Genomic DNA, 24,483 nt, shown 5'->3' on the forward strand with positions numbered 1-24,483 from the left:
AATGGTTTCCCTCTAGCTATAAGACCATGTAGTCCATTCAGAGACCCTTACAAACTGTTTTGCCATTTTTACACTTCCTGAAGCTAACTTAGCTTGTTAATAGAACTATTATTCCAGAATTTCCTCTTTAGCTATCACTATTAGAGAATAGATCATATTACCTGTAATCAAAATGTAGCAATTTAAATGCTGCAAAAAATATTTTAAAGACAACTAACAGTGAGCCAATACATTTTTAATAGCACAAAGGTTTTTTTTATATGAGAACTGTTTACTCATTCCATCCCTGCCTGACTACTGCTCTGCTATTAAGGAGAAATAGATGCTGAGATCAGTAATCCCAAATGCATTTGGTAATAAATTTACCACTCACTTTCCTTCTGATGAGATCTTTAATACCTGTGTAACACATGAGAATTGTGCAAGAAATATTAGCATGTTGCAAATATAGATTCACATACATTGTCAGTTACAGTCAGAAAGCTACATACCAAACGTTAGATAAACATTAAATGATCAGTGATAAAATGATCATTAAAACACGTCTAGGGGTTTTTATGAATACAAATATGGTAATTTAGTCTGAAGGGTAGTGGCTATTGACTTCCCAGTCTTTTACAAGAAATACTACAGCGTCATTTTGCATGTGTGTAACTTAAAAACAGTAACTTAAATTAATCACTTGTTTGAATACTAATACTAAATACTTCCTATTTTTTAGGAAGCTTGTGAATTGGCTTTGGCTGAATACACCTAGGAGGGAATACTAGTTATGTATCTCTGTCTGACTTGGTAGGGTCATTACAGCATCCATTTTCAAAGCTACAATCATCTTGGGCATTTCAAGGGAAAGATATCTTGTAGTGTTGCTGTCAAACTGATCACAGCAACTTAAAGGCATTTTCTGCTTTAAGGTAGCATACTCCTGTACTTCATCTTTTAGGAAAAGTCTAGCATTTTGATTCGTTTTCAATCTCACATTGGCCTTATTTTTTTCTTTTGTTACAGTTCATTAGAATGAGAGGGTACTTGCTAAGATCCAGATGGTGCCCGTGCTTTATTTCCCATATGAGTGATGCATTAGTACCAGCAGGAATGTATATGAACATTCTGTCAAAGTGCATCATCTGAATTCTATGTTAGAATAATGTTAGGTATTTTTGATTCTTATATGTCTATTGTCTTCTGTTGCTAGCTGAATAAAAAATAAAACTGTGAATGAAGGAAGTGAGATACAATATTTCACATGTGAAGGAGCAATACTTTTGTATTATTGCAGGCTGCTTTGGATAGTTTCTGTTTCAGAGTATACTGGCAGGAAACACCTGGAAAATCAGTTGCAGAATTCTGTAGGTCTTGAAAGTGACACATAGCCTGCTTTGTTTCCAAACTGAATGTCCCATGGCTTTTTTTATAACAACACTCCAAAATATTTTTCTTAAAGTGTGTTACTCTACTGAGAAAAAAAACCCCTGTTTTGTTATTCAGAACTTGTAGTAGTGTGTATAGGAACATTTTACTGTACTATTTTCGAATACTGGTTGAAAAGTTAACAAAACATCAACTTTCATCTAGAATAACTAAATTTAGTACTTAAATGTCACATGAGATGTAGTCTGAAAGACAGAGAAGGAACTTCACTGTAACGTTGGTTGTCTGAATGAATTTATTCTGTGAGTGTCTTTTTTTTTTTAAGCTGTTGGATTGTCATTGCTTCAGATCTAAAAGAACAGTGACTTTTGTGCTTAGAATACTTGGAGCACGGTTTGTGTCTTGACATACTAATTTGACATACTAATTTGTTTCATTTTAAAATATAATTAATTTTAAAATTTATAATTTATTTTGAAAATGCCTTATGAAGTCCCTGAACATCCTTTTGAATTTTTTTTCCCTTTAAGCAGAGGAATACAGCCAGTGAATTCATCGCATTAATAACATGCAGCTTATAAGGAAGAACATTCATGGCTGTCCATGTTTACAAAATATTTTAAGTCCAAGGTATTCTGGGAAAATAGGAATAACCACATGTATCTTTGCAGTTTTTAGAAACAAGATAGATTTGCTCCATCCTTTATCACAAACCTTAGCTTCAGGATTTTAAGAAAATATTTTCTACCTGGAATATGAACATATAAAGGTAGCAAGAATGGCATAGTTCTACTAGAAGCTAGCAACTATGGAATTAACTGACTGGATGTAACACACTCCCATTCCATTGGAGATCTTTTGTTAAAATGGTCTGAGCTGACTACATCGGAAATATTTCCTTAAAATATATAATCTGAAGGGATATGGAACAAACTGCTATATATGTGTTATAACAGTTATAATTACAAGAATGCATGTATGGAATATGTATGTGCAGAGTAGCAAGTTACAGAAATAGAGGATTTAAAGAATGAGTAACACCCATGAGTTTGTTGGGAAAATACATTTGCAAAGTTCTGAGACAGTTCTTAGTGGTAAGTTCTGTCTCTCAGGAGAATTAAGAATAAAGATTTGGCCTCTTCTGCAAACTGTGGTTTTGCTCTAGTTCACCTCAGGAGGTAATATGAGCAGGTCCCACTCGAGCCAGGTTGCTGCTGGCCCTGCAGAGCAGCAGAGCTTTGGTGGCCTTGAACACAAGTGAAGCGTAGTGTATCGATGCCTCTTTGTGCAGCCACTGTCTGTAAAGTCATGGACAGAAAAACCCTGTAGATGTAAGTAATGTGTTTTAGTGTACCAGCTAATACAGCTGAAAAAAAATGGATGAGCTTTTAAGCCAAGACAAACTATTATACTTGAGTCTTATGCTCTTTTTTTCAGCTCTATCAGTTAATATAATTAAAGATATTGCCTTGGTCTACAAAGTTCATCTTGCTCACCTTAAGGCATTCAGTTAAAAAGCTGCATGGTAAAGCAGGGAAGAAGAGTCTTGGAGGGAAAGAAAACAAGGACAAGTGATAAGAAACTCACTGTTTCTACAGACTTTGGTGGCTACAAGGAGGTCCTATTTTCAGCTGGCCCAGGAAAGTGCAGAGAGCAGCACAGTGCAACAGTGTCACTGCAGGGGGAGGACTAGAGCAGTGAGGGAGATAGGAAAAGAGGACAGATGAATTGTTCTGCTTGGCAAACCTGTGAGGATGTATTTAGCATGACTACAACTTCCTACAATAGGATTTGGTCATATGCTCTAGTATCCTCTCCCATGTTAACTGGCAACTCCTAGTGAGCACTCTTCTCAGTATGTACATTTTTCTCAGTCTAGGTTTAGTTTGGAACTAGTATTTCTCTTATTTTTTCCCAGCCATGTGATGAAGATAATGTCAGCTTTAATGTTCCAATGTCAGACATCATGGAAGAGGATCATATTATAAAGGAAGATTCAGCTCACCATGCTAACTCAAGAAAAGGTTGGAATGTAAAAACCATGCAAGTTAAATACGGGGGTTCTTGGTTCCATACCTGCCTACCTACCCAGAAGGTTTTGAGCATGCATATGCAGTTGTGCAATCTGAGTCCTTATGGTAGTGTTCCATAACAATTCCAATAAACTTGTTACACTATGTGTCAAGGCTTAGTAAGATCTGATTTTGACTGGGGGAAAAAAAGTGAAAGTTGTTTTAAACCATGCTTCCCAACCAGTAATATCAATGTGCAGTAATTTAGCAAATGTACAGTATCAGAGTCCATTTCTATAGTTGGACTTAGTGCATATGTAAAACTTTATTAGTCAGTCAGCTTTGCCTCTGGAAACAACTAAAGCTCTTCAGATTTTGCGAGACAGTGTAATTTTATCTAAATTTTTTAAAGTAACTTATATTTTTCCAAATTATACTACATACCAAAAAACAATGTTTCTCCAAGTTGTGCACATACTAATGATAAATGCAGGAGGAAGTCAGTGAGTTGCATATGGCAACCACATAAATAGGAGGTCAGCCTTTACACACTTAGATTAAATGAACTTCAGTTGAGATATTCATTGGAATTTAAAAGAATACAAAGAGAGATAGTAAAAGTATTATATCCTACAGTGTTTATTAGCAAACTGGAGAGGGTAAGTTATAGGACCATATCCCTGGAAATACTATATGCAGGCAAGAGATTGGCATAGGCTCTGAATAATTTTGGTAAGCATTTGACTCTTCATTACAGCATGATAACTCTGAAATTACATTCAACTGCAAGTCCCTGGCTGTGACATCTGAATGTCTTAAAAAACTCAGTAGCTGTCCAGCTGTGTTCTTGTACAAGTACTGGCAGGACAGACTTGGTGTAGTTAAAAACTGACTTCATCAATGCCTGCTGTGGTGCTTCTGATAGACAACTGTATATGCTCAGGGTATTAATTTATTACAACTTTGAAATGAATTGGCATCAGTCTTTACAATGCAAAGGTCTTACATAACCTGTTTGAAGTTTTTAATATGCTTTGAATTTAAACTTTGGTTTTGAGCTCTGTAATTTCATACAGTTAAATTATGTTGAGTAACAAATGTTGAGCTGAACCAGAAATCATTCTTCTGTCTTTTTTTTTATTGCTGTTACTAGTGGAATTCCATCAAGGATCTTCTCACTTGATTGTCAATGATAAGTCAAGAGAAACAGTAAACCAGTTCGATGAATCGGATACTCTTACTACTGAATTTATGAGTTACATGAAGGCAAGTTTGCAACAATTTTAAGTGGGGGAGAAATATTTTTACTACTTCCATAAGTACAGAGCAAACAGGAATATAAACTGCATATATTTTAGTGTATAAGAGACTGCAGTTGATATTCATTGTTGTGAAAAGATACAGAAAGCAAAAATAAGCAGGTAGGTTTAGAATTATTACAATTAGTTTAGGCAATCAATTTACCTATAACACTTTCTAGTATATGTAAGAGTTATTTTCTAACTAAGTTTAAGGCTTTAGGAAAAAAAGGTGGGTATGTTTTGTGTTACTTGCTTTGTATTTTGAATTGAGCAATTTTTTGTATTTGTTACATTGCTAAAATGCAAGACAACTTTGTGCTAGCTGTGGTGGCTAAAGTTTTGAAGTAGTGTTATGGTAGTAAAATACATTTTCTTAAATTTTTTAAACATTATAGTAAAAATTGAGAGATCTATCAAGACAGATTGTATCAAATCACCTTCTAGAATAAGTGCTATATTTTTGTTATCTTATGATGTTTACTCTTCTTATAGGAAAAATCATATTCTTCGTTCCTATAAGGTGAAGAAAAATGAAAAAGAATGGCTTTATTCACTCTAGTAGGGATTGGCACTGGCAAATTAGCCGTCATTGGAGAATGTTAGAGAAGCTGGTACACTCCTCAGTGTCCCATATGGCAGAGTTGGACAGCATTTATTGGTACAGGGTGACGCAACTGATGTGCCAAACATGACACAAGAGAGGATAAGCCTCTCTTTTCTGCTGTTGATTCTCTTCAAGTACAAATGCACATTCATTCAGAGAGCTTCTGTCTTTATTGGCAGCTGAACTAGTTCAGTGTTCCTGCCTGTCTGAGATGAAAGGCACAGTTGCAAAGCACCAAGTGGAAGCGTAAAAGAGGGAGTCAGGTTTTCAAATAGGTAGAACTTCATGGTTATAGGTGTAGGAGCTCCAATTTATGCCTACATTGAACCCAAAATAACTGGCTGACTGATACGAAGTCTTGCATGCAATTTTTGTTCTGATTTGTTCTTTTTTAAAAAAATGTTTCATGACCATCAAAATTGTCACTTATGAATTCTGTTAATAATTATGGGTAAAGTACAAAATTGCCACTGTTTGCGTATTTGGAATTTCCTTACTCTGTAAACAAATCTGGCTGTGGTAGGAGGGAAAGTAGGAGGAGAGTTAGGGTCGTGTTTAATTGAAGCATTGTTTCTATGTGCCAGACAGTCACAAACAGAGTCTGGGACATAGAATGAAGAATTCTTATGCAGCTTGACTTTCTTTTTACTGTTAAAGGAGGGTAAGGGCTGTTGACCTCAATAAAATCTGAAGAGTGAATAGAAGATCTTGTAATCAGTATTTTAGAAGGGGGTAAAGGAAGGAGTGGAGTGGAAGCATTCAATTGCTTCAGGTAACCAACCTAAACTGTTACATAAATTAGGTCAGTGCAGAGTCTGAAAGCAAAATTTATCTGCCTACTTAATTGCAAAGTTCAGTTCTCATTATCGCTTTTGTCTGCTTACAGAGCAGAGCAGCGGAGTGTGATGAATTATTGAGAATAGAAGAGGACATACAATGGCAAACAGACGAAATGTGAGTATTTTTTATGTATCTATAAGTAATTAGCTGTGTCACTTAATTAGTTTGACCAGAACTGATATTTCCTTGTCAGTTAATAATTTTGTAGACTTGGAGGCGTGACAAATGCATAGCCTTTCACTTTGTGTGTGCTCAATGTTTTACATATTATTGCTGAATAGAGTGGATGTTATATTACCACTAATTAATTTGTATGCACCAATAATGCTGTAATGTATTTTACCTATGTAGAATGCAAGCTTTTTTATTAGATATTTTGATATTTAACTTATTAAAGGCATTGATAACAAAATATTTTATCAGAACTTGTAAGATTTAAATATAATGTGCATTTAAATAATCGATTTAATTGGAAAACATCCCTCCAATTTTTTCTTCTTTTATCATAATTTTAGCCGTGGAGCAATCATTAACTCATAGATATTAATTCAAGAGTAGAACCAAGTGAACATGAGTTGCTGGGGTGAATGCATAAGAAAAGGGAATTTAACATGCCAGTGTACTGTGAAGTTGTCACTTATCAGAACAGTGTAGTCCTATATGATGCAGCAATGAAAACTGAAGGAAGGAAAGAAGTACTTTCTGAAATAGCCTTACTGGCAGAACTAATAGGAGATAATACTTCTAAACCCCAAAAAGAATTACAAATGTTGAAAAGCAAAAGAAAGCAAGCTGGCCTTTAAAAAAAATTCATTGTATTTATGTTAATACTGTTCATGTTAATACATGTGATGAGTGCAGTAAGAGTCAAATATTGGTAAATAAATTTTCAATTTTAGAATACATTCTATTTTATTGAATGCTAAAAGTTTTAGTTCATCAAATTTGTTTGTTTATGTATGTCTTAGGTTGAGGGGATTTGTTAAGGGTGAAGTGTTGGAGAACTTTTTCAGAAGAAACTCTTTCCATAAATTCAGCACATACTGGTGTGCAGAGAGGCTGTTTTTCTCTCTCTATAGTGCTTGCATGCCAGTTGGAAGATGCAGCTCACAAACTGAAATCCAGACTACCCTTGATAATTGCTGTTATACCTTTTCTTTGAATGCTTTTTTTTTTGTTATAGACTAAATTTATCAGAAGAACAAACTATTGATATAGCAGTGATAGAACAACTAAGAGAAGCAGTAGATTTATTACAAGATTCCAACAGGTATGCTTACAATAGCTGATGTGTTAATGTAATATATTTTAAAATTTTATTAATTACTTTAGAGTACTCTTTTAACTGACAATTGATAAAGTTTTCTGGAGTTATGAAGTGTTTTGTTAGCATAGCACTGTATGCAAGATAGTTAAGAAGGAAACTTGCATTCTCTTTCTGAGTATCTAGACAAGATTTCCAGTAAAATAAGCAGATTTCAAGTATAAGAGAAACCTAAAATTAGAGATGAGGACACCCCTAGGCATTCATCTCATGTACACTACTGTAATATTCTGATGTTTTGTCCAGGATTTTCACGTTCTTTTAGAGAATATAAATTTTCCTCTTACTCATGGTTGGTGTATTTTGTTGGACTGAGAAGGTCTTCTGGCCCATCTTCATCCCAGTTCAATGGAGCACATAAATGAGGTACCTGAATTAGTGGTGGAGTTTCTTTAGTCTTCTGAAATCCAGAGGAGAAAGAGGAGAGGCTGAGTAATCTATTTAGACTTCCCCTGACTACAGAAGGCAAGATTTTATGATTTAGGTGCCTGTTTTAAGAGGCTGAAGTCAAGGTGGAATGACTCTGAGTTTGTGGCTAAGCAAAGGAATAAGTATTTAAAAGAAAACAAATACTTGCCCTACTGGAAAAGTCTAACAATAGTGGTATAGGCAGTTCTGTCCAGATGCTTGCTATTGCTTTTCTGTTTAACGACCTTCAGAAATTGATAAGTTCAGTTTAATTCTTACTTCTATGAGGTAGCTGGTTTACAGCTTCATTTCTCTGAAGACTAGAAACCTCTTTGTCACTTCCAGTCTTAAGTATACCTGATTCTCTTTCCTCCCTTGACCAGTTCACCACAGCTATTTGCTTTTGTGACTACACTGTTCTTTACTTGAAATGCCTGTTTTGTTACTGATTTTCACCTAGCAGACCTTTTTGCTTTTAGGACAGAAACTTACTCCTCTTAGTGTTTCTAGAGACACAGTTAACTGGCTTTATTTTGCATCATGTAAAGAATTCTCGAATCATATAATGAATACTTGAATCAGAAGTATTTTTGCTTAATAAAATATTGTACAAATTAGGAAATCTCTTTAGTTCCTATAACTTCCTAGTACCATTGCTTCTGCATATTGTATGAGGCTTATTACCTTGTGGGAAGAGTTTTGTAGTTAAAAAAGGAAAAGATTTGTTTGAAGAAAAAGCAACAGTGAAAAAATTCCAATTGTTAGCCTTTTGTCATTTTGATTTTTGTTTCCAAATGTTGTTCCAGTGTATCCTACATATTTAGGGTTTTTTATAAAATTAAAAAGGTCAATAAAATACAGAAACTCTGTTTTCCTATGCACATGCAGGTGTGCTTTCATTAGTAAGACTACAGTAAATTTGAAATGAGACTTTTAAAAATGGCTAATAATGTAACATTTTTACTAATGGGTATGATTATTAAACTTGTAAAATGTTTGTCCTGTAACTATTGTTTTAGTGTTCTGCAGAGTTTCAAATTTGCATATCCTACATGCACATAAGCAGCATTTCAGTTCTGGGAAGGAAAAAGATTTCAGATTCAGTCTTCTTTTACAATATTTTCAGATGTTTGCTTCATATGTCTATATTCCCTTTCCTGTATTTACTACTTTCTTTCATTTTCTCATGCACTGCAAGAGCAAATTAATTGTGAATATCTAACCAGGTCTGTGGCTTCCATTTGGACAATGGATGCTAGAGGTCAGATACAGAAATCCACAGATAATTGCATGGTTGTTGGTAGTAAACAGGTCCTGTTTTGATACAAGCCATTGCTCAGGCTGATATTTGCAGATGAGAACATTAAAGTGGCTTTGCTGAACTGAAGCATCAGGAGACACTTTCAGTTCTTAAGAGATAACACTGAACAGGTTAAAACCATGACTATAAAAGTATTTCACATATCCATTTGTTTGAAATTAAGTGCTAAACAGAATGGTTGCAAAAGCTATACCCCAGTGCAATGTTTTTATTTCAAACCTTGCAGGTTTAGCACAGATATTTCAGAGAGCAGTGATGCGAATCTGTATCCCATGGAACTGGCAACAGATTTAGAATTTCAGTAAAGCCTGTTTATATAGCTTCTTTAGAAAAAAAGTAATGCATTTGTTAGATGCATCATATTGAAGTTGCTACATAATGAATTACATATTTCCATTTGTTTATCTTCATACATAGTGGTCAAATACAGATGGAGATGGCTTCCCTTGGTCAGGTATGTTAATGAGTGTATTATTACAAAATATTTTTGGGGGGAAAGACAGGAAATGAGCCAACAATTTCATCAATTAATAATGTACCAAGTAGGGAAAGGACAAAGCTAGTAGGCTAGAGGACAGAACTCATTTTTCTTTAACGTATTTATAGAATTGTTTGTGTGGGGTTTTTTTATCTGTATACATAAAATTTTTCTGGGTTTATCAGTTACTTTTTCATTGTAGTTTCCCTGCTCCTGTGTGTAATTGTCATGTATGCCAGTTCAGTTATGCATCCTTGTCTACCCCCCCATCTCCCTCTTCTGGTTTAGGAAAACAGTGCATTCATTAAGAATAACCACAAAATATTTTGTGAAATAACAATTAGTGTTTTTCCAGAGTACTGTCCTGTAGTTACAGACACTATCTGAAGTATATTTTTGGAGTTTTACAGAGTGATATATGCAGCTTATTATTTTTTCAGTATGCTGACCGGTGGACTGGTATTCTTTATGAAGTAGTTTTAGATTTACATTATCTATCTGTTAGCACTGGAACTGTAATTATATAGTATCTGCTTACTTCTTTGTTTGCTTTTCAACACAGTATTTGTAAGAAATATTTTAAGGTAATGTTTTGCAAAAAAAAAAATAGTTTTGTTTCCAGTGGTGCAGTCTGAAGAGTTATTTATCTTACAGAGAGAAAATGCTGAAGAGGAACTAGAATTTCAGAGGAGGAGGGAGTTGATTATGGAGAAAGCAAAGCCTGAAACGAGAACTTGTGACCACAGTGAAAAATGGCCATTGAGTCAGGTATGGAGGTGTCTAGATGCAATAAATGTGGAAACATTTGGCATGGATCTTTGCATTCTGTCAATTTATGTGTGGGGATAATGGGTTTAGGCCCATTTGGGGGGTTGGTCTGGCTTTCTTGTTTTTTTTGGTGTTTTTTTGCCTTACCATGAATCTCAAGGTTTGACTGTAAATGGAAAGTTGATTAAGACCTATCTCTTAGGAAGGAACTGATATAATACAATTAATAAAAGTATTTTTGCCCAATATAAAGTATAGTAGTTGCAGTGGTTGCATTCCCCTGGAAAAAAATGTCACCTCAAAGTTATGTCTTCGAGAAAATGAAATACCTGATTCCTCTTCTGCCCTCACCCCAAATATTCTTGTAGTTATATAAACTTCCAGCTTCTTATTAGCAGCAGTATTTTTATTGTGTTTAATATTGCAAACAGACTGTTTATAGGTTGAGATGATAGTTTTAAAGTTTCAAAAATATTTTAAGATTTCTGTATGTTGTAATGATCCAGAAATAAAGAACTGCAAAAAACCCTAATTTAAATATTTGAGGCATATATTATTAATTCAGAACTTGCTATATAAGAATTTTTGTGACTGCTCTTGCAAGAAGATTGTGAGAACAAAATTACAGAACATGATGTTTATATTGGTAGTACATTAATGTGATCTATTGTATTTTGGTTTGTGTTGATGCCTTTCAAATATTTTTATGTGTCATCATCTTTACTATCAACTATTCCTACGATATCCTTGTAACTTTGTTAATCTGAATTTTGTCTTTGCTTTTTCTTTAAAATGTCAAAAAAATTGAGTTGGTTAATCACGTTTGTATCGTACATTGGGTTTATCACATTTTATTTGGAACAGTTCTTATTGCTTGTTGAGGTGAACAGATAAGACTAATTCAGTGTCAAAGTATGTATGGTCTCTGTAGTTTAATGAACTGTTTAACAAGGATACACCACTGAAGAAAAATCTTTCTAAACACCTGTGGGGGCCTATTATGCAGGTGAAAGTACTAGGCACATTCTGTGGCATGGAAACACTTCCTGCAGGACCAAGTTTTTAATCATACTGTGTTCCTTGCAGTACAGTAAGCACTTGTGTTGCTGCTTATGTTACTAAATGAATTCAATTCAGCATAAATTCAAAATTCTGACTAGCACAGAAGTGCTCAAGCATGCAAGTCCCCAGGTAGAGCTGGCTGGGATAAGACGAGTAAGATTTCTTTCTGTCTATTCTAGGTAATACAGTGGTTGAGATAATGTTATGAAAGATGTCTAAAGCTGAAGAATTTTTTTTAAGCTTGAAAAGTGGCCAAGAAAGGTTATGAAGCAAAATGGGTGTGTAATCTTCCTTCCCATCTTGCTGGCTTTTGGAAAGCTCTGTGATTCTTGGGACCTAGTGTTCCAAGTGCTCTCTTTTATCTTATCTGCATTTTTTATCTATTAAAAAAACTTTTGTCCTAAGGAAATTGTTTTGAATTGAATTATAATTTACTTATGCCAGCTGTGTTTCTGCTAAGTTATGATTGAAGCTGAATTAATGATATTATTTCATATTTATTAATGTGATGTACATGTTTCCAATATAACTGTGGCAGAAGTGGTAACAAAAGGTATGTTACATTGCAGTTATAAAATTAATTGCTTATGGAATACTTCTCTCCTCAAATCTGTATTAAAAATGTATATTTGCATACTAAACCTTGGTGGTAGTTTAATTAAAAAATATGTGAAACAAAATTGTTTGCTGCATTTTAACCAACAAACATTAAAATCTTACAAATACAGTTATAAACCCTTAGTATTGAAGCTAAAAAGTTAATGACAAATCTGTGTGAATAATTTCCGTGTTTCTTTAAAGTGTTGCTTGGCTAGCAATAGCAACAATATTTATTATTTATGCAAATTAATGGTTTCAGTGAAAAAAAGAATTGGCTATTAATATATATCTGACTATCATGAGTAAAATTCCCCATTGTGTTGTATCACTAATATAGTTTCTGAAATAGTTTTTTCTTTTCTTTTTTTTTATCTTTCCAAACATGCAGAATGATCTAATTGTTTGGAATACAAGTGGACAAACCTCTCACAATGAGGTAAGATGCTAGTGCCATTTGTTTGTCTCTCATATATTTTATATGAGTGTTTCATATACTAAATGAAATGTAACTGAATATCACAGAACATATGACTGAACTCATCAGAAATGGATATGGGGCTTGTTTGGCCTGTGGTTCATTCTTGTCATCTTAAGGATTTACTAGCATATAAAAATACACTTTTTGATAAGCTTATTTCTGAGTTATGTAGTTTAGTATAAAACATTTGTTTTTTTAATATTTTCTTCATTCTGACACATTTTCTTTTTTTAATTTTTTTTTGTTTTTAATTCTTCCTTGTTTGACTAGACTTTCAGTTAATTTCAGTGTAATTTCTTTTTGCAGAGTTGTGTCATGTCCTTTATAAGGTTTTAGAGGGGAGTCTGATTTTATTGAATCTGTTGCTTACACGGTTCCAATCTCATCAGAAGATCAAAAAAGGGAAACTGTATGGAGCTCCTTACAGAGTTTTTTTTTTTTCCTCCTAATATTGTTTTTGCAGAAATAGGGCTTCTCCTTCTACATTGCATTGTGCATGAGCATGCACCTTCCACCAGTCTTGGTGATGGGACTTATATAGTTCCCAGCTCCCAGAGGAATCACTTTTTAAATGGGATTCCTATTATGGAGTTTAGTCATAGGACTTCTTCTGTGTTACCATTAGTGGTATGATGATTATACCTCACCTTCTCCCGTATGTTGCTGCTCCATTCTTCCTGCTGCAACTCTTAGCCTAGTTTAGGGTCAAGGGTGATCCTGCTCTGAGGTGTATGCTTAATTTCTCCTTTTCTGCTTTTTATGGAGAAATTCAGTGTTGCGTGGAAAATATTGTGCACAATAGTAACTAATTCTGTGAAAGAAACAAACGTATCTAGGGAAAAAACACGTCTTTGCTTTCTTTTTCTAAATGTACTCTGCTGCAAAATGTATATTTGATGGGACCAAGTGATGACATGGGAGAAAACTGAGAAATATTTGAGCTTATCTATAACTAGGGGGAGTATCTTGCTGTCTTTTGTCAGAAACTCATCTTTTCCAGGAGAGGAATAGGGCACAATAAAAAAGGGAGATTGTCAAAGTTTGAGGCTATATTGTAATCAGATTATGGTGGAGTTGTAGCATGCAGAAACTTTTGCATTTTACATAGTCAGATATGCTGAGATATTCTGGATGTTACTCTTATTTTGATTTATGTTCTTGAATTCCACAGAATAAGGATAAAAGTCCAGCAATGTCTCCTACTACAAACACCACAATCCCTTTTGGCCTGAAGCCACGATCAGGTAATGTGGGAAAGAAAATTGACCAACTTGAGTGTACTGGTTTGGGGTTTCCTTACATCTGTGTTTTTATTAGATGTCTCTATTTTTTTCCCTTAAAAAAGCAACAGTGTAACATTTTCTGTACAACAGTCAGAAGATCAGAACATTTTAAAGTTTTATAGGTTTGAATCAAGATTAAATTTGTAAGAAGTATGTATTTGGCATATTATATATGGATCAATTTTCATCCCTTACTAATAAATTAGATTTTTTATAAAATTATATGTGTATACATTAAAAAATATGTGTTTGTATCTAATGATATGTATTTTATATGTATATACATATTTATCATCTGTGCTACATACTAATTGAAATAAAAGTTTTGCTTGATTGGTATGTAGTGATAGAGTTGAGATTTTGTTGAATAATGTATCTGAATAATTGTTTGGAAGACACTTATACATTGCTCTGAAAATTGTTCCCTGCATTGAGTCTTTCAGTATTTATGCTTGTGTAAAGATCAAGCATTATGGGAAGATCAGGTCTTTACTTCATCGAGTTTAATGAATTTGCAATACACTAAATCTGGGTAACCACCAGTCTTTGTGACAAACAGCAGTTTATTTAAAAGCAAACAAAACAACCAAAAAGCAAACAACAGAAAACCCCCAAACATATATATGTATTTGAGAGCTTGGATAACAGCTTCCTTTAAAAACATGATTAACTCAGTCTCTGTTCTGAGGTAGTCAGTATTGTTAAGTCATCTCACATCTCCTCTAAAGAGTAACTATAGATTTTTCAGTATGTTCAGCATCTTAAGACTGTAGTTCTGATTTCTCGCATTCACCACAAATGCTTTTAAGCAAGTGCTCTTAAACCACTACAAGCTTGTAGTTTCCATAACAAAATACCTTGACAACAATGGCAGCAATTTAGCTTTCTGAATGTTTATGAAATTGTACCCATAGATTTCATGGGGGTTTTTGTGTTTTGGGGGGGGGGTTAAGTGTTAAAAGGCAAGGAAAATGGTACTGAACCAACCTTTTTTATGAAGGAAGATACTCTTAAGGTTCTCATGTAGTTATGATACACAGTTTGACAGATCTGTTCAATTGCATTTCTTAGATTGTTGGAATGTTAAACTCTAGCTCAGTTTTTTTCCTGATGATTTAGAGATGATGTTATTTCCATATATATCTAAATTATGAAAGTACAAAAATGATGAGCAAATGGGTCTTTTCAGGATTTGTTGAAAATGAAACATTGAGTAATACTGCATAGTCCAGTGGCAACATTGCAATGACACTGTTAGGAGAAGATGTGTGAAAGCACACAGGCCCGTGCCATGTTGCTGCTTTCATGGGATGTGGCCTGTGTTCTGAGCCACCAGTGAAATCTGCTACAGGGACTGGAAGCAGCTTTGTTGGAGAGTACGCAAGACCATGACTTCTTGTTAGTTTAATGTACACTTCCACATCTTGGTTATATCAGTGTGCCAAGATTTCCTATACTTAATGACTGTAATAGGTCAGGGCAAAATAGCCTATTGACTCTTTTTGAGAGAATTTTTAGAAAGACAGGATTGTAATGTGTTGCAGTCCTTTGCAACAAAACTTTCAAGTCGTATCATGCAAGACTAGGTGTACACAACTCCTACAGTTCTTTCCCAATTATATGGCAGCTGTGTATAGCCTCAGTGAACACCAAAGTCAGTTGGTTAGAACCTGCTCATTTTATGCACTATACTAATTCAAGTTCATACATTTTAATAACTTTGAGTATACCAACACTATAGAATTATAGTATTATACAGTATAGTATACACTATACTGTAGTCTTTTGGTCACAGTGTGGGTTGCAGTAAACTTGATAATCTGAATTTATTTTCTTTTCCATGTCAGACGCAACAGTCACCTGATCACATACAGTTTCAGTCACGTTAACTTAAATTTATGGCAAGGTAAAATAGGGGAACTTGGTAATAGTAAAACTTTAGGTCCAACTTCACATAAAAATTCAGTATATTAGCTATGTATGTAGTACCATGTAACAAAATGAAGCCTTGCAAAGGCATAGTAAAGCTTCATATTGTTTCCTGTTCTGCTCCCACCATAGTATTGCTTTAAAAATAGTATTAAAATTTTTTTTGCTAATATCTAAAAAAAAATATACAGATAAAAGTGCATGACAGAAAATACTGGTATGGTTTTCCTTTTAAAGCTGATTAGCTTGCCAGGTCTCTAGTTTCTTCATGTTTCCTTTAAAACTTTGTGCAAGTTTTGTGAGTTTGAACTGTCCTATCACTGTCGGAATTTACACTTCTTAATTGTATACTGCTTTATTGCCCTAGACCTGAACTAGTGTAGAGGTCCAGCATTTCTGTGATCTAGGAAAGTTTTTCAGCTTAGTTTGTAGTTTATTCTAATAGCTTTTTTTCATTTAAGTTCTTCATGGCCTTAGGTGAAGTGTTAAAACTCGCTGGAAATGTAAGCTCTAATGAAGTTAAATAGTTTTAATGAGTTTTAAGTACTTAACTTTATTAGAGCTTACATTTGAATTAGTTGCTTCTATAAATCTTTAAAAACCATGTGCAAGATTAAAAGAACATTGAAGTGTTCTAACTAAAATGTGTACATCATGCTCTGTGGAAAAAATAGTGGCAAATTTTCAATGAAAATATATGCAGCCATATTTTTTCAGGAATTTGAGAGTTTATTTTCACTGTGTTTATTGTCATCTATTTTAAATGAATGTTGCTTTCTACTTGACTTTCCCCCATCCTGATCATTTCGTAATGATTTATGTCTCTTGGAAAGGTGAAAGTAAACTGTTCTATGTCTGGTAAGGATTCCAGTTTTTTTGAAGTACACACACAACTAGAATTGCATCCAGAGGATAAACCACAGTGGCTTAAACTTCTGTGTTAGTACATACTGATATGTGTTCAGGACTGAAGGTCCTTTTATTTTTCATTTTAAAACTAGGCAAAACATTGGGAAAATTCATATCTGATGGCTGACAGAAAGAACCCTAAGTACCCAAAGAAAAAGTTTTGAAAGGTAATGAATGTGTTTAGATTTCTTGACAGATTCTTTTCAAGGGTCAGATGTTTACGTAGAATGTAAAAGAGAGAGCCTTTTTTTTAATTTTTCAAGTTATTTCCTCCCGTATTTTAAATACTTTCATAGAGTGTGGACTTTTCAAATTCACATTAATTTTGAAAACCTTAAAAGATATTATTGAAAAGAAAAAATAATTACCAGTTTTCTTAGAACCATAGTTTGCTCTTGGGAAGTGCTTTTGGTCCTTGAAAAGGAAACATTTGAAATAGCTAATAAATTTGAAATCTCCCTCCTTCATTCATCAATTGATTAAAATGTTCAGAATGATTGAAATTGAGAGTTGCCCAGGTCTTGCCACAGTATCTTTAAGATGCCAGACCTTCCAGTCTGAACGGATACTAATACATCTTGCAATCAAGAATATTTTTTGCTTTTGTTCTGTGCCATTTTTAGATCACTGTTTTTCTTACTTTCTGCTGAGCAAGGTGACAGCAACACAGACAAACAAATTTGTACTGTCAGAGATTGAAACAAGCACTGACAAACCTCAAAGTCATAAAGCAGTTTGTATTCTGAAGTGAGAAGTTGTTCCCTTGCAACTGTTTATGTAGCATATTCTTACTTGTGAATCTAGTGTCTTCAGCTTTGGGAGCTTGTAGAGGATTTGAAGCACAATGTTAATATCTGTGGTGGACATGCTTGTATTTCAAATTTGTTGGAACACATAGAAGTCATTAAAACTTGACAGTATTTTCCCTCATTTGAGTGCTAGTTACTGTTTTTCTAATATCTGGATATTTATTCTTTCCATTTGTTTTCTTCTCTAACTGCGTTATCTGTGTACTTTGGAAAATAGCGAGAATCCTGATTGCCAGCATAATTGAAGACTGTTTGTCATTTGCCATAAATCTGTGTTCTGTTACCGGTGTTGACTTTACTCAGAGCAATAAATTCTGATTCAGAGTCAAGGCTTTTATGAGGCTATTATGTAAAATCTATGGGTACTCTTTCTTAAAACTTGTTTGTAAACAAGTTGTATGAAGTGCTGTGGTTACAATGATCTTGCTAAGCTTAACAGGCTTAACTGCACATATAATGTATGATTTGCAAATACTAACATTTAACTCTTCATTCTTTTTATCCTGCACCATCTTTCATTCTTTTCTCAAAATTTATGCATTTTGTATTAATCACCTTTGAATTACATCTTTGTCATTACCATACAATCCTAATGCCATATATGAAATGCTGCTGCCCACTTTTATCCCACCTCTGGTCCTTATACTTCCCATGGCTGGACTGGTTATCACTCCCCTCCAACAGACCCATCCCTCAGTTTTCCTCCTATCTCCTTCAACACACTTACACAGGCACAAACATGGGACAACTTTAGCTACAGTATCCCATCTGAAGGAGACAGTGACAATGGTAGGTGTTCCATATATAATTTACTTAATTTTGTGTTTTCAGAAACATGAATATATGGCTAATGCCCCATGTGGCTAAGGATGAAAGACACTACTCTTCAGGGAATGTCTATAAGACTAAATACCTCAGAGGATGCATGTTAATTTACTGTAGAATATGTAGTGTTGAAAGTAAATGAGTGAAGAGTGTCACTGTTTTTGAGTCTGGCAAAACAACTTTTCATATACACTCCAAGAACTATTTTTAGTGTAGGTTTATTTGCTTGCATTACTTTCAAGAGTTTATAAAAGTTGTACTCAACCAGCAGTTAATTTTGCTACCCTTCTTTTACATTTTTTTGTAGATACTGACTATTAAAATATCCTACTCCCATCTGCATTTATTGATGCAGGTGCATAACTAACTTAACTAGAAAACAAAGCTGAAAAAATCAGCTAAGCAAAAATAGTGATTTCTGTCCAAAAGAAACTGTTAATACACTGTCAAACTTCTGTTCATAGTGAAAATCAGGTACATTAGAGGACTTCTGTTGCTGCTGCTTTTGTTTTCTTTTTCTCTGGGGTCTTATTGCCATGGTATGTGAAGTCACAGCACTAATTTGCAAGTGGGCCATGTTTGGGCTATCAGGATCTTATACTGCATCAATAGTCAAATGTCAGATGAAAGAAATAGAACCTAGACAATTAAACCCATTGTAAATATTCGATAGGCAGATGTTTTGGGTTTGTTTTGTTTTTTGTTTTTGTTTTTTTTTAAAGTATGACTGTTTTTTCCAGGTGCCCTAAATTAGAACAGTGTTTAGAAGGTAGTGAAACTGTTGAAAGTTTCAGATTGAAATCAAGACCACAAATATTGAATGATAAATGCCAACATTTAGTTTACTGTTAAGGAAACTTTCCTGTCTGACCATTCAGATGCCACTCTGGAAGTCACACTTGTACTACCCCAGACTTAAAGTGCTTTAAGGACTGAAACCCCTTCACAGCAGGCGTTTCGTTCTTAGTTCAGTTCATTAGTTGACAATATTTCCTATTTACCACAGTGTTCTTGATTATAAAACCATAAAAGACAGCGTGTGTAAGGAATCAGCTCCATAAAGGAAATAAGTGTGGACTATAAGAATTGATACTGGGAAGTTGAAAAACTTAAATTAATATGATGATACAACACTAACTTGAGATTTTGCTGATGAGTATTCTCACAGAGAAACCTTGAGGTGGTTCTATTAGTGCAGCACTTGATCTCTGTTAATCTACATTTGTTACTGGTTTACTCTTCTAAATGAAAGGAGTAACACAGACTAGCTTGTTCATTTGGAATGGATAGATACCTCCTGTCATTCACATCTTAAGCCAAATGCAAATATTAGTGTTTATTACCTTGGGAAGTTACAACAGAAAATGACTTTTACAACTACATGTTTTTTTAATTGGGGTTATTGCCTTTCTGTTATTTAAATTTAGAGTGAATAAATCAATCAAAGAGAAATATAGCTATAAACTTTTGACCCAACTTCATCTCTGCAGGTCATTAGTCCAACCTTCTTTTTGTCACTTAGTTTTAGAGTCAGGTTAAATCATTTTGTGGTTTACCTGAAGGATAATGTTGTCAGACTAAGTACTCAGGACACTAAATTCCTTTATATGCAATTAATAGTGCACCTTTGTGCATTGGAACTCAGTACAGAAATGAAAATTTTCACAACAAAGCTTGTCCTTGCCTGTGGTATGTTGAATATGTATTGTGTTATTAACTATTACACATCTAACTTGTTGAAACTTGTACAAAATACTTCTTAAAAAAATTATTGGAACAAGCACTACAGAATAATATGGGTTGGCCATGGGTTCAAAAAGCAGAAACTCACTCTTCAAAAGAGTAATAAGTAGACATTCAGGTGTGTGTGTGAGGTATGGGCTCCCCTTGCTGGAAAATGCGTGTAGTGCTGAGAAGCAAGCAACATTCAGGACTGCCAAAACTTCCTGTATTAGAACATTTTTCTTTAAATTCAGTGTATAATGGAAACCTTTACAGCTAATGCTTTCGAGTGTGGGGTTTTTTAAGTTTTGGGCTTTAATTAATTAAGCTTATTTTATTGAGAAACTTCCAATTGTAGCTTCTCACTGCCTGGGATTAACCTGCTTTTTCCCTTGTGGATGAATGTATGTCTCGTTCAAGAATGGAAATGACAAAGTAATGCTGATAGTTTTTGTTAACAGACAGTTGTAGTCTGAAATTGGAAGGAAGTGGGTCTTGGAACATTCATACTGACTTTGCAAAGGCTTAAGGAAGGGCAGCTGTGAAACTGAATGAAGACCGTAATAATATTCTAATTCTGTGAAAATAGAACATAATTCTGAACTAATGCTTTTGTAGAGAATCGTTTGAAATGTTGCTACTGATGATAAAGCTACAGTGGCTTTTAAGTACCATTTAAACATGTTATTACTCTGCAAGCATTTTATCTAGATGTATTTCATCCATCAGAGCCAGCAAAGCTCAAATTATTAGAGTTGTACAGTGAACTAGAAAATCTTAAAAATTGCAACTGCAGTTTTTATAAATGTGATAGGAGATTTTTATTTCACCCCTTAAAAATTTAGGAGCAGTCTCCAATAAATTATTACAGAGTTGCTTATACAGAAACTTTAACACAGTACAATCCTGGAGTTTAATAGAAGACTGCACTTGGAATAGTTTCTGCGCTTTGAAAACTTGGGATTTGATTTTTTTTGTTGTTACTGTGGCCATACTAAACTGTATACTTTATTAAATAACATGTTATATATTTTTCACCATATGTAAGTCTTTTAACAGCCTTTGTATGTTTGGGTATGTACAGTCACAGTTATATGTAGCCTCTCTACAAAGTGTTAGGAAACACAGGTCTGTTGATACACTGTACTTTGGATATAGAATTCAATTCCAAGCGTGCAGTTTGCTGTCTACATGGGCAAAGATTAAACATCAGTACAAGTGTGGACCTCTTGCATCTGAAGGCATGGCTCTGCTAGTCTCGTGCTAAGTGTGGGAGGTCAGCACAATGGAAGTCTTTATTTATGATGTGTGCACCTGCGTGTAGAGCCTTCTGAATGGTGACACTGATGAAGACGTGTAGTCCACTTGGAGAAGGGAACTGAGCTGCAGTCACTATCTGTAGTTCTCAGTCCAGCACATTTTCTACAGGACACACTCCCACTCTGCCAGTGGGATTTCTGGTGACATCAAAAAGAATAGTTTACTAAGATAAAACTGTAATATTTAGGTGTTTATTTAAAAGGAGCTTGGTTTAACAAATAGCCTTTAATATGGCATTCCAGAAATTACTGATTTAACAGATGTAATGATTTTCAATTGCCTGAGAAAAGTTTAAACTATGATTGTGATTGCACCCACGTCTACCTTTCCTACAGTTAAGAGTAATTAATCTTTCCTACAGTTAAGAGTAATTAATCTTTATTCACTCCTCTAGTAGGTGCTATTAGCAGTTCTTACACTTCTAATTGATGTGCCTTTTAGGAAACAAAAGGCTCCTCTCTTCTGTCCCATTACTTATGGACCTAGAAATTCAATAATGACATTAAATTAACAAAATTGAGACTGTGCAGTAGCTGTATATAAAACTAGATGTTTCTAGGCTTTGTGCTTTCCACACCATTAATTGGTACTCAGGGTTTCATGTTGCATTCAGGAGAGAGGCGTCAAAATAGTGATACAAAACACTTCTTTCTTTCGAGCAGTATAATTTTCCATAATAATCTAGTTGGCCTATAATTTGAATGGCAAACATGGGACAGTTGCATTTTCTGAAACAAAATGGCAAAGTGGCAAACAGATGACGGTTGCATTTTGACCGTACATCTTGTTCTTCCAAACCGCTCAAAACAGTCATTGACCACAAAAATGGAAGTGTAGAGGTGCATATGTGTGGAAATGTCATGTAATTATTTCAAGGAACTATATGTGGGCAAAGTGATAAAGTTGACAGGATTGGTGGGAAGCAGTACTGCAAAGACTTTGTGCACTGTAACATTTGCTATACAGCGTTTTAATGTAGGCAGAGTTACTGAATGGCTAAGTCTGCCTACATTAATCTTTGTTTGCTGAGTGGTGGGTTTTTTTATTGGTTTGTTGGTTTTTTTTTTTAGCATAACCTTATCTAGTAAGCATTTTGTTCTGTGTAGGAAGCTTGTCACAGCTTGTTACACAATTCAGCGTCTTGTAGGAGAGAGTTCTACTTAAAAGAATAGGAGATGTTTCCTGCCATGTTAATATAGAGAGTTTTGTACAGATTAGACTCTCTAAGGGACAGTGCTGATGCTTAATCTTATGATAAAACTTGCCCATTGAGATTAAGATTTGGTTCAGAAATTATCCACTCCACTGATGGCACAGGAAGCTGTCCAGAGCAATATCCAAAAAATACCATTCATGATTGTAATCTGAGATCAGATTTTACCGTCCTCCTGAGGACAAACAAATTTTCTAACAGTTTTTGCTGGAGGTAGTGCCTAAGGATTTTGCTTCATTTAGAAATAAATGAATCAAAGTATTCGTTCTTAAACTAAAATATCTCTTTCTAAAAATTGTAGTGTTCTTAAGACCACAAAGAAATTTGGAATCAATAGACCCACAATTTACAATTCGAAGGAAAATGGAGCAGATGAGAGAAGAGAGAGAGCTTGTGGAACAGCTACGTGAGGTATGTGGGTATTGGTAGAATTAATTTATGCTGATGGAATGTCTTTTTTAAGGTTTCTTTTTGGAAATTTGCCTAAGTAGGAGAATGTAAGAAAGGTTAAATGAGGCAATATTGCTTCTGCAAATTACACTGGTGAGACTGTTCCTGAAGTGCTTTATCACAATCAGATGTCTGTACTACAGGAAAGGTTTTGTAAAAATGACATACAGTTAAACAGCATGCCTTGCATTGGTGGAATTAACCATTTATTTAATCAGAAAGGATGAAGTGATCACTTAAGAGAGATGTCTAGAAACTATTTCCAAACAGCTGGAGAAATCTTCAGTTTTACAAGTAAAAGACATGAAATCTGTTAGTTAAAGCTGAAAGCAGATAACTAATGCTTGCAACAGCTTTCTTAAAAATTAAATGAATATTCCATCAATTGAAGATTTGAATACAGAAGGTGGTTTCCTGATACATTGTTTTGAATATAGAAGCTAGAACCTGATGCAAAAATGGCTGCATGTGGTTGCACAGTCTGTCTTACACACCTGATACCTTGGTAGCAGTTGTTTGTGTGACACCTATTTATGCATAAAAAAAAAAAAGATGACAGCCTTTGCCACAAGGAATGTCATGACCCTGAACCTGTCAAGGTTTCCAGTTATGTTGCGTCAGCAACAGAATAGATGGTATAATTGCACTCCTAAATGCAGTGCAAATCCTGAAACTGTAGGTGATTTTGACATCACAACTGGATTACAAGATTATTTGTTCTTATCTCATTAGCTTCATGGAATGGCTAATTGCAAAATTATGAATTTATTTTAAATAACATGTCTTCTATTATTTAATTTTAAAGCAGGAGGGTTCATTTTTTTTCTCTTTACCAAATACTGTTTAAAAGGCAGGATTTTAATGTAGAAGTATGCAGACTTTTATATTTTCCTTGTCTTACCTCAGGCCTTCACCTGCTTTAAGTATGAATTAATCTTACTTTGTCTTGCTCATTTTTTCTAACAGAAAAGATCTTGTTGAAGACTTAATGTAGTTGATGCAATGTAGTATATTATGAATTCTAAACTTGAATGATGCCAGAAGGACAAAATGCAGGAATTAGATGAGACAGACTTACTGGTAATGGAGAAGAAAGTGGAAGTAGCAGTAATAAACTGCAGTAGGATGTAGTTATTCTGAGCCTACTCTATTCAGCAGCATCAGTGCAGCTTTTTACATTTATTTTAAACGTTACCACAAATATGTAGCAAGTCTCCAAGTAATTGTTCCTAAAAATAATCATAAATAATGTCCTCAGTGTTCCTGCCTTGTGTATTAGTTCAGTTAATCCTCACAGTGAAAAGTAGAACAAGGTTATTCACCATATCAGGCATGATTATGGACATGTAATAAGGACCTCTCTACACAGTATTCATATTAGATATTACCAGTAGTATTGGTTTAATGTATTATTGACCTTCAGCTCCATGTACTATCCTTTGCCCTTACCCTGAAA

The 24,483-nt window shown here is 34.4% G+C and overlaps 2 protein-coding genes across 8 annotated transcripts in view; both read left to right on the top strand.

Annotated features, from left to right (window-relative positions):
• LRCH1 (leucine rich repeats and calponin homology domain containing 1) overlaps positions 1-24,483 on the top strand; it is a 115,666-nt gene that overhangs the window by 66,907 nt on the left and 24,276 nt on the right. For 3 of the 7 annotated variants that reach the window (XR_010428713.1, XM_064647281.1, XM_064647283.1), the window contains exons 8-17: positions 3,290-3,395; positions 4,537-4,649; positions 6,175-6,242; positions 7,312-7,398; positions 9,599-9,635; positions 10,314-10,427; positions 12,478-12,525; positions 13,739-13,811; positions 18,182-18,286; positions 22,879-22,988. Coding sequence is in view for 3 of the 7 variants with exons in the window: in XM_064647281.1 (XP_064503351.1) it covers positions 3,290-3,395; positions 4,537-4,649; positions 6,175-6,242; positions 7,312-7,398; positions 9,599-9,635; positions 10,314-10,427; positions 12,478-12,525; positions 13,739-13,811; positions 18,182-18,286; positions 22,879-22,988 (861 nt within the window). In the remaining 4 variants the exon portion in view is untranslated. The remainder of the gene's footprint in view (positions 1-3,289; positions 3,396-4,536; positions 4,650-6,174; positions 6,243-7,311; positions 7,399-9,598; positions 9,636-10,313; positions 10,428-12,477; positions 12,526-13,738; positions 13,812-18,181; positions 18,287-22,878; positions 22,989-24,483) is intronic. The other 4 variants (XR_010428715.1, XM_064647284.1, XR_010428714.1 and 1 more) reach the window with 3 other exon arrangements.
• The window catches only part of RB1 (RB transcriptional corepressor 1), a 544,421-nt gene that overhangs the window by 4,587 nt on the left and 515,351 nt on the right, over positions 1-24,483 (top strand). The gene's annotated exons all lie outside the window — the stretch shown is intronic.

This window comes from Pseudopipra pipra, chromosome 2, assembly GCF_036250125.1.
Source record: "Pseudopipra pipra isolate bDixPip1 chromosome 2, bDixPip1.hap1, whole genome shotgun sequence".
NCBI classification, from domain to species: Eukaryota; Metazoa; Chordata; class Aves; order Passeriformes; family Pipridae; genus Pseudopipra; species Pseudopipra pipra.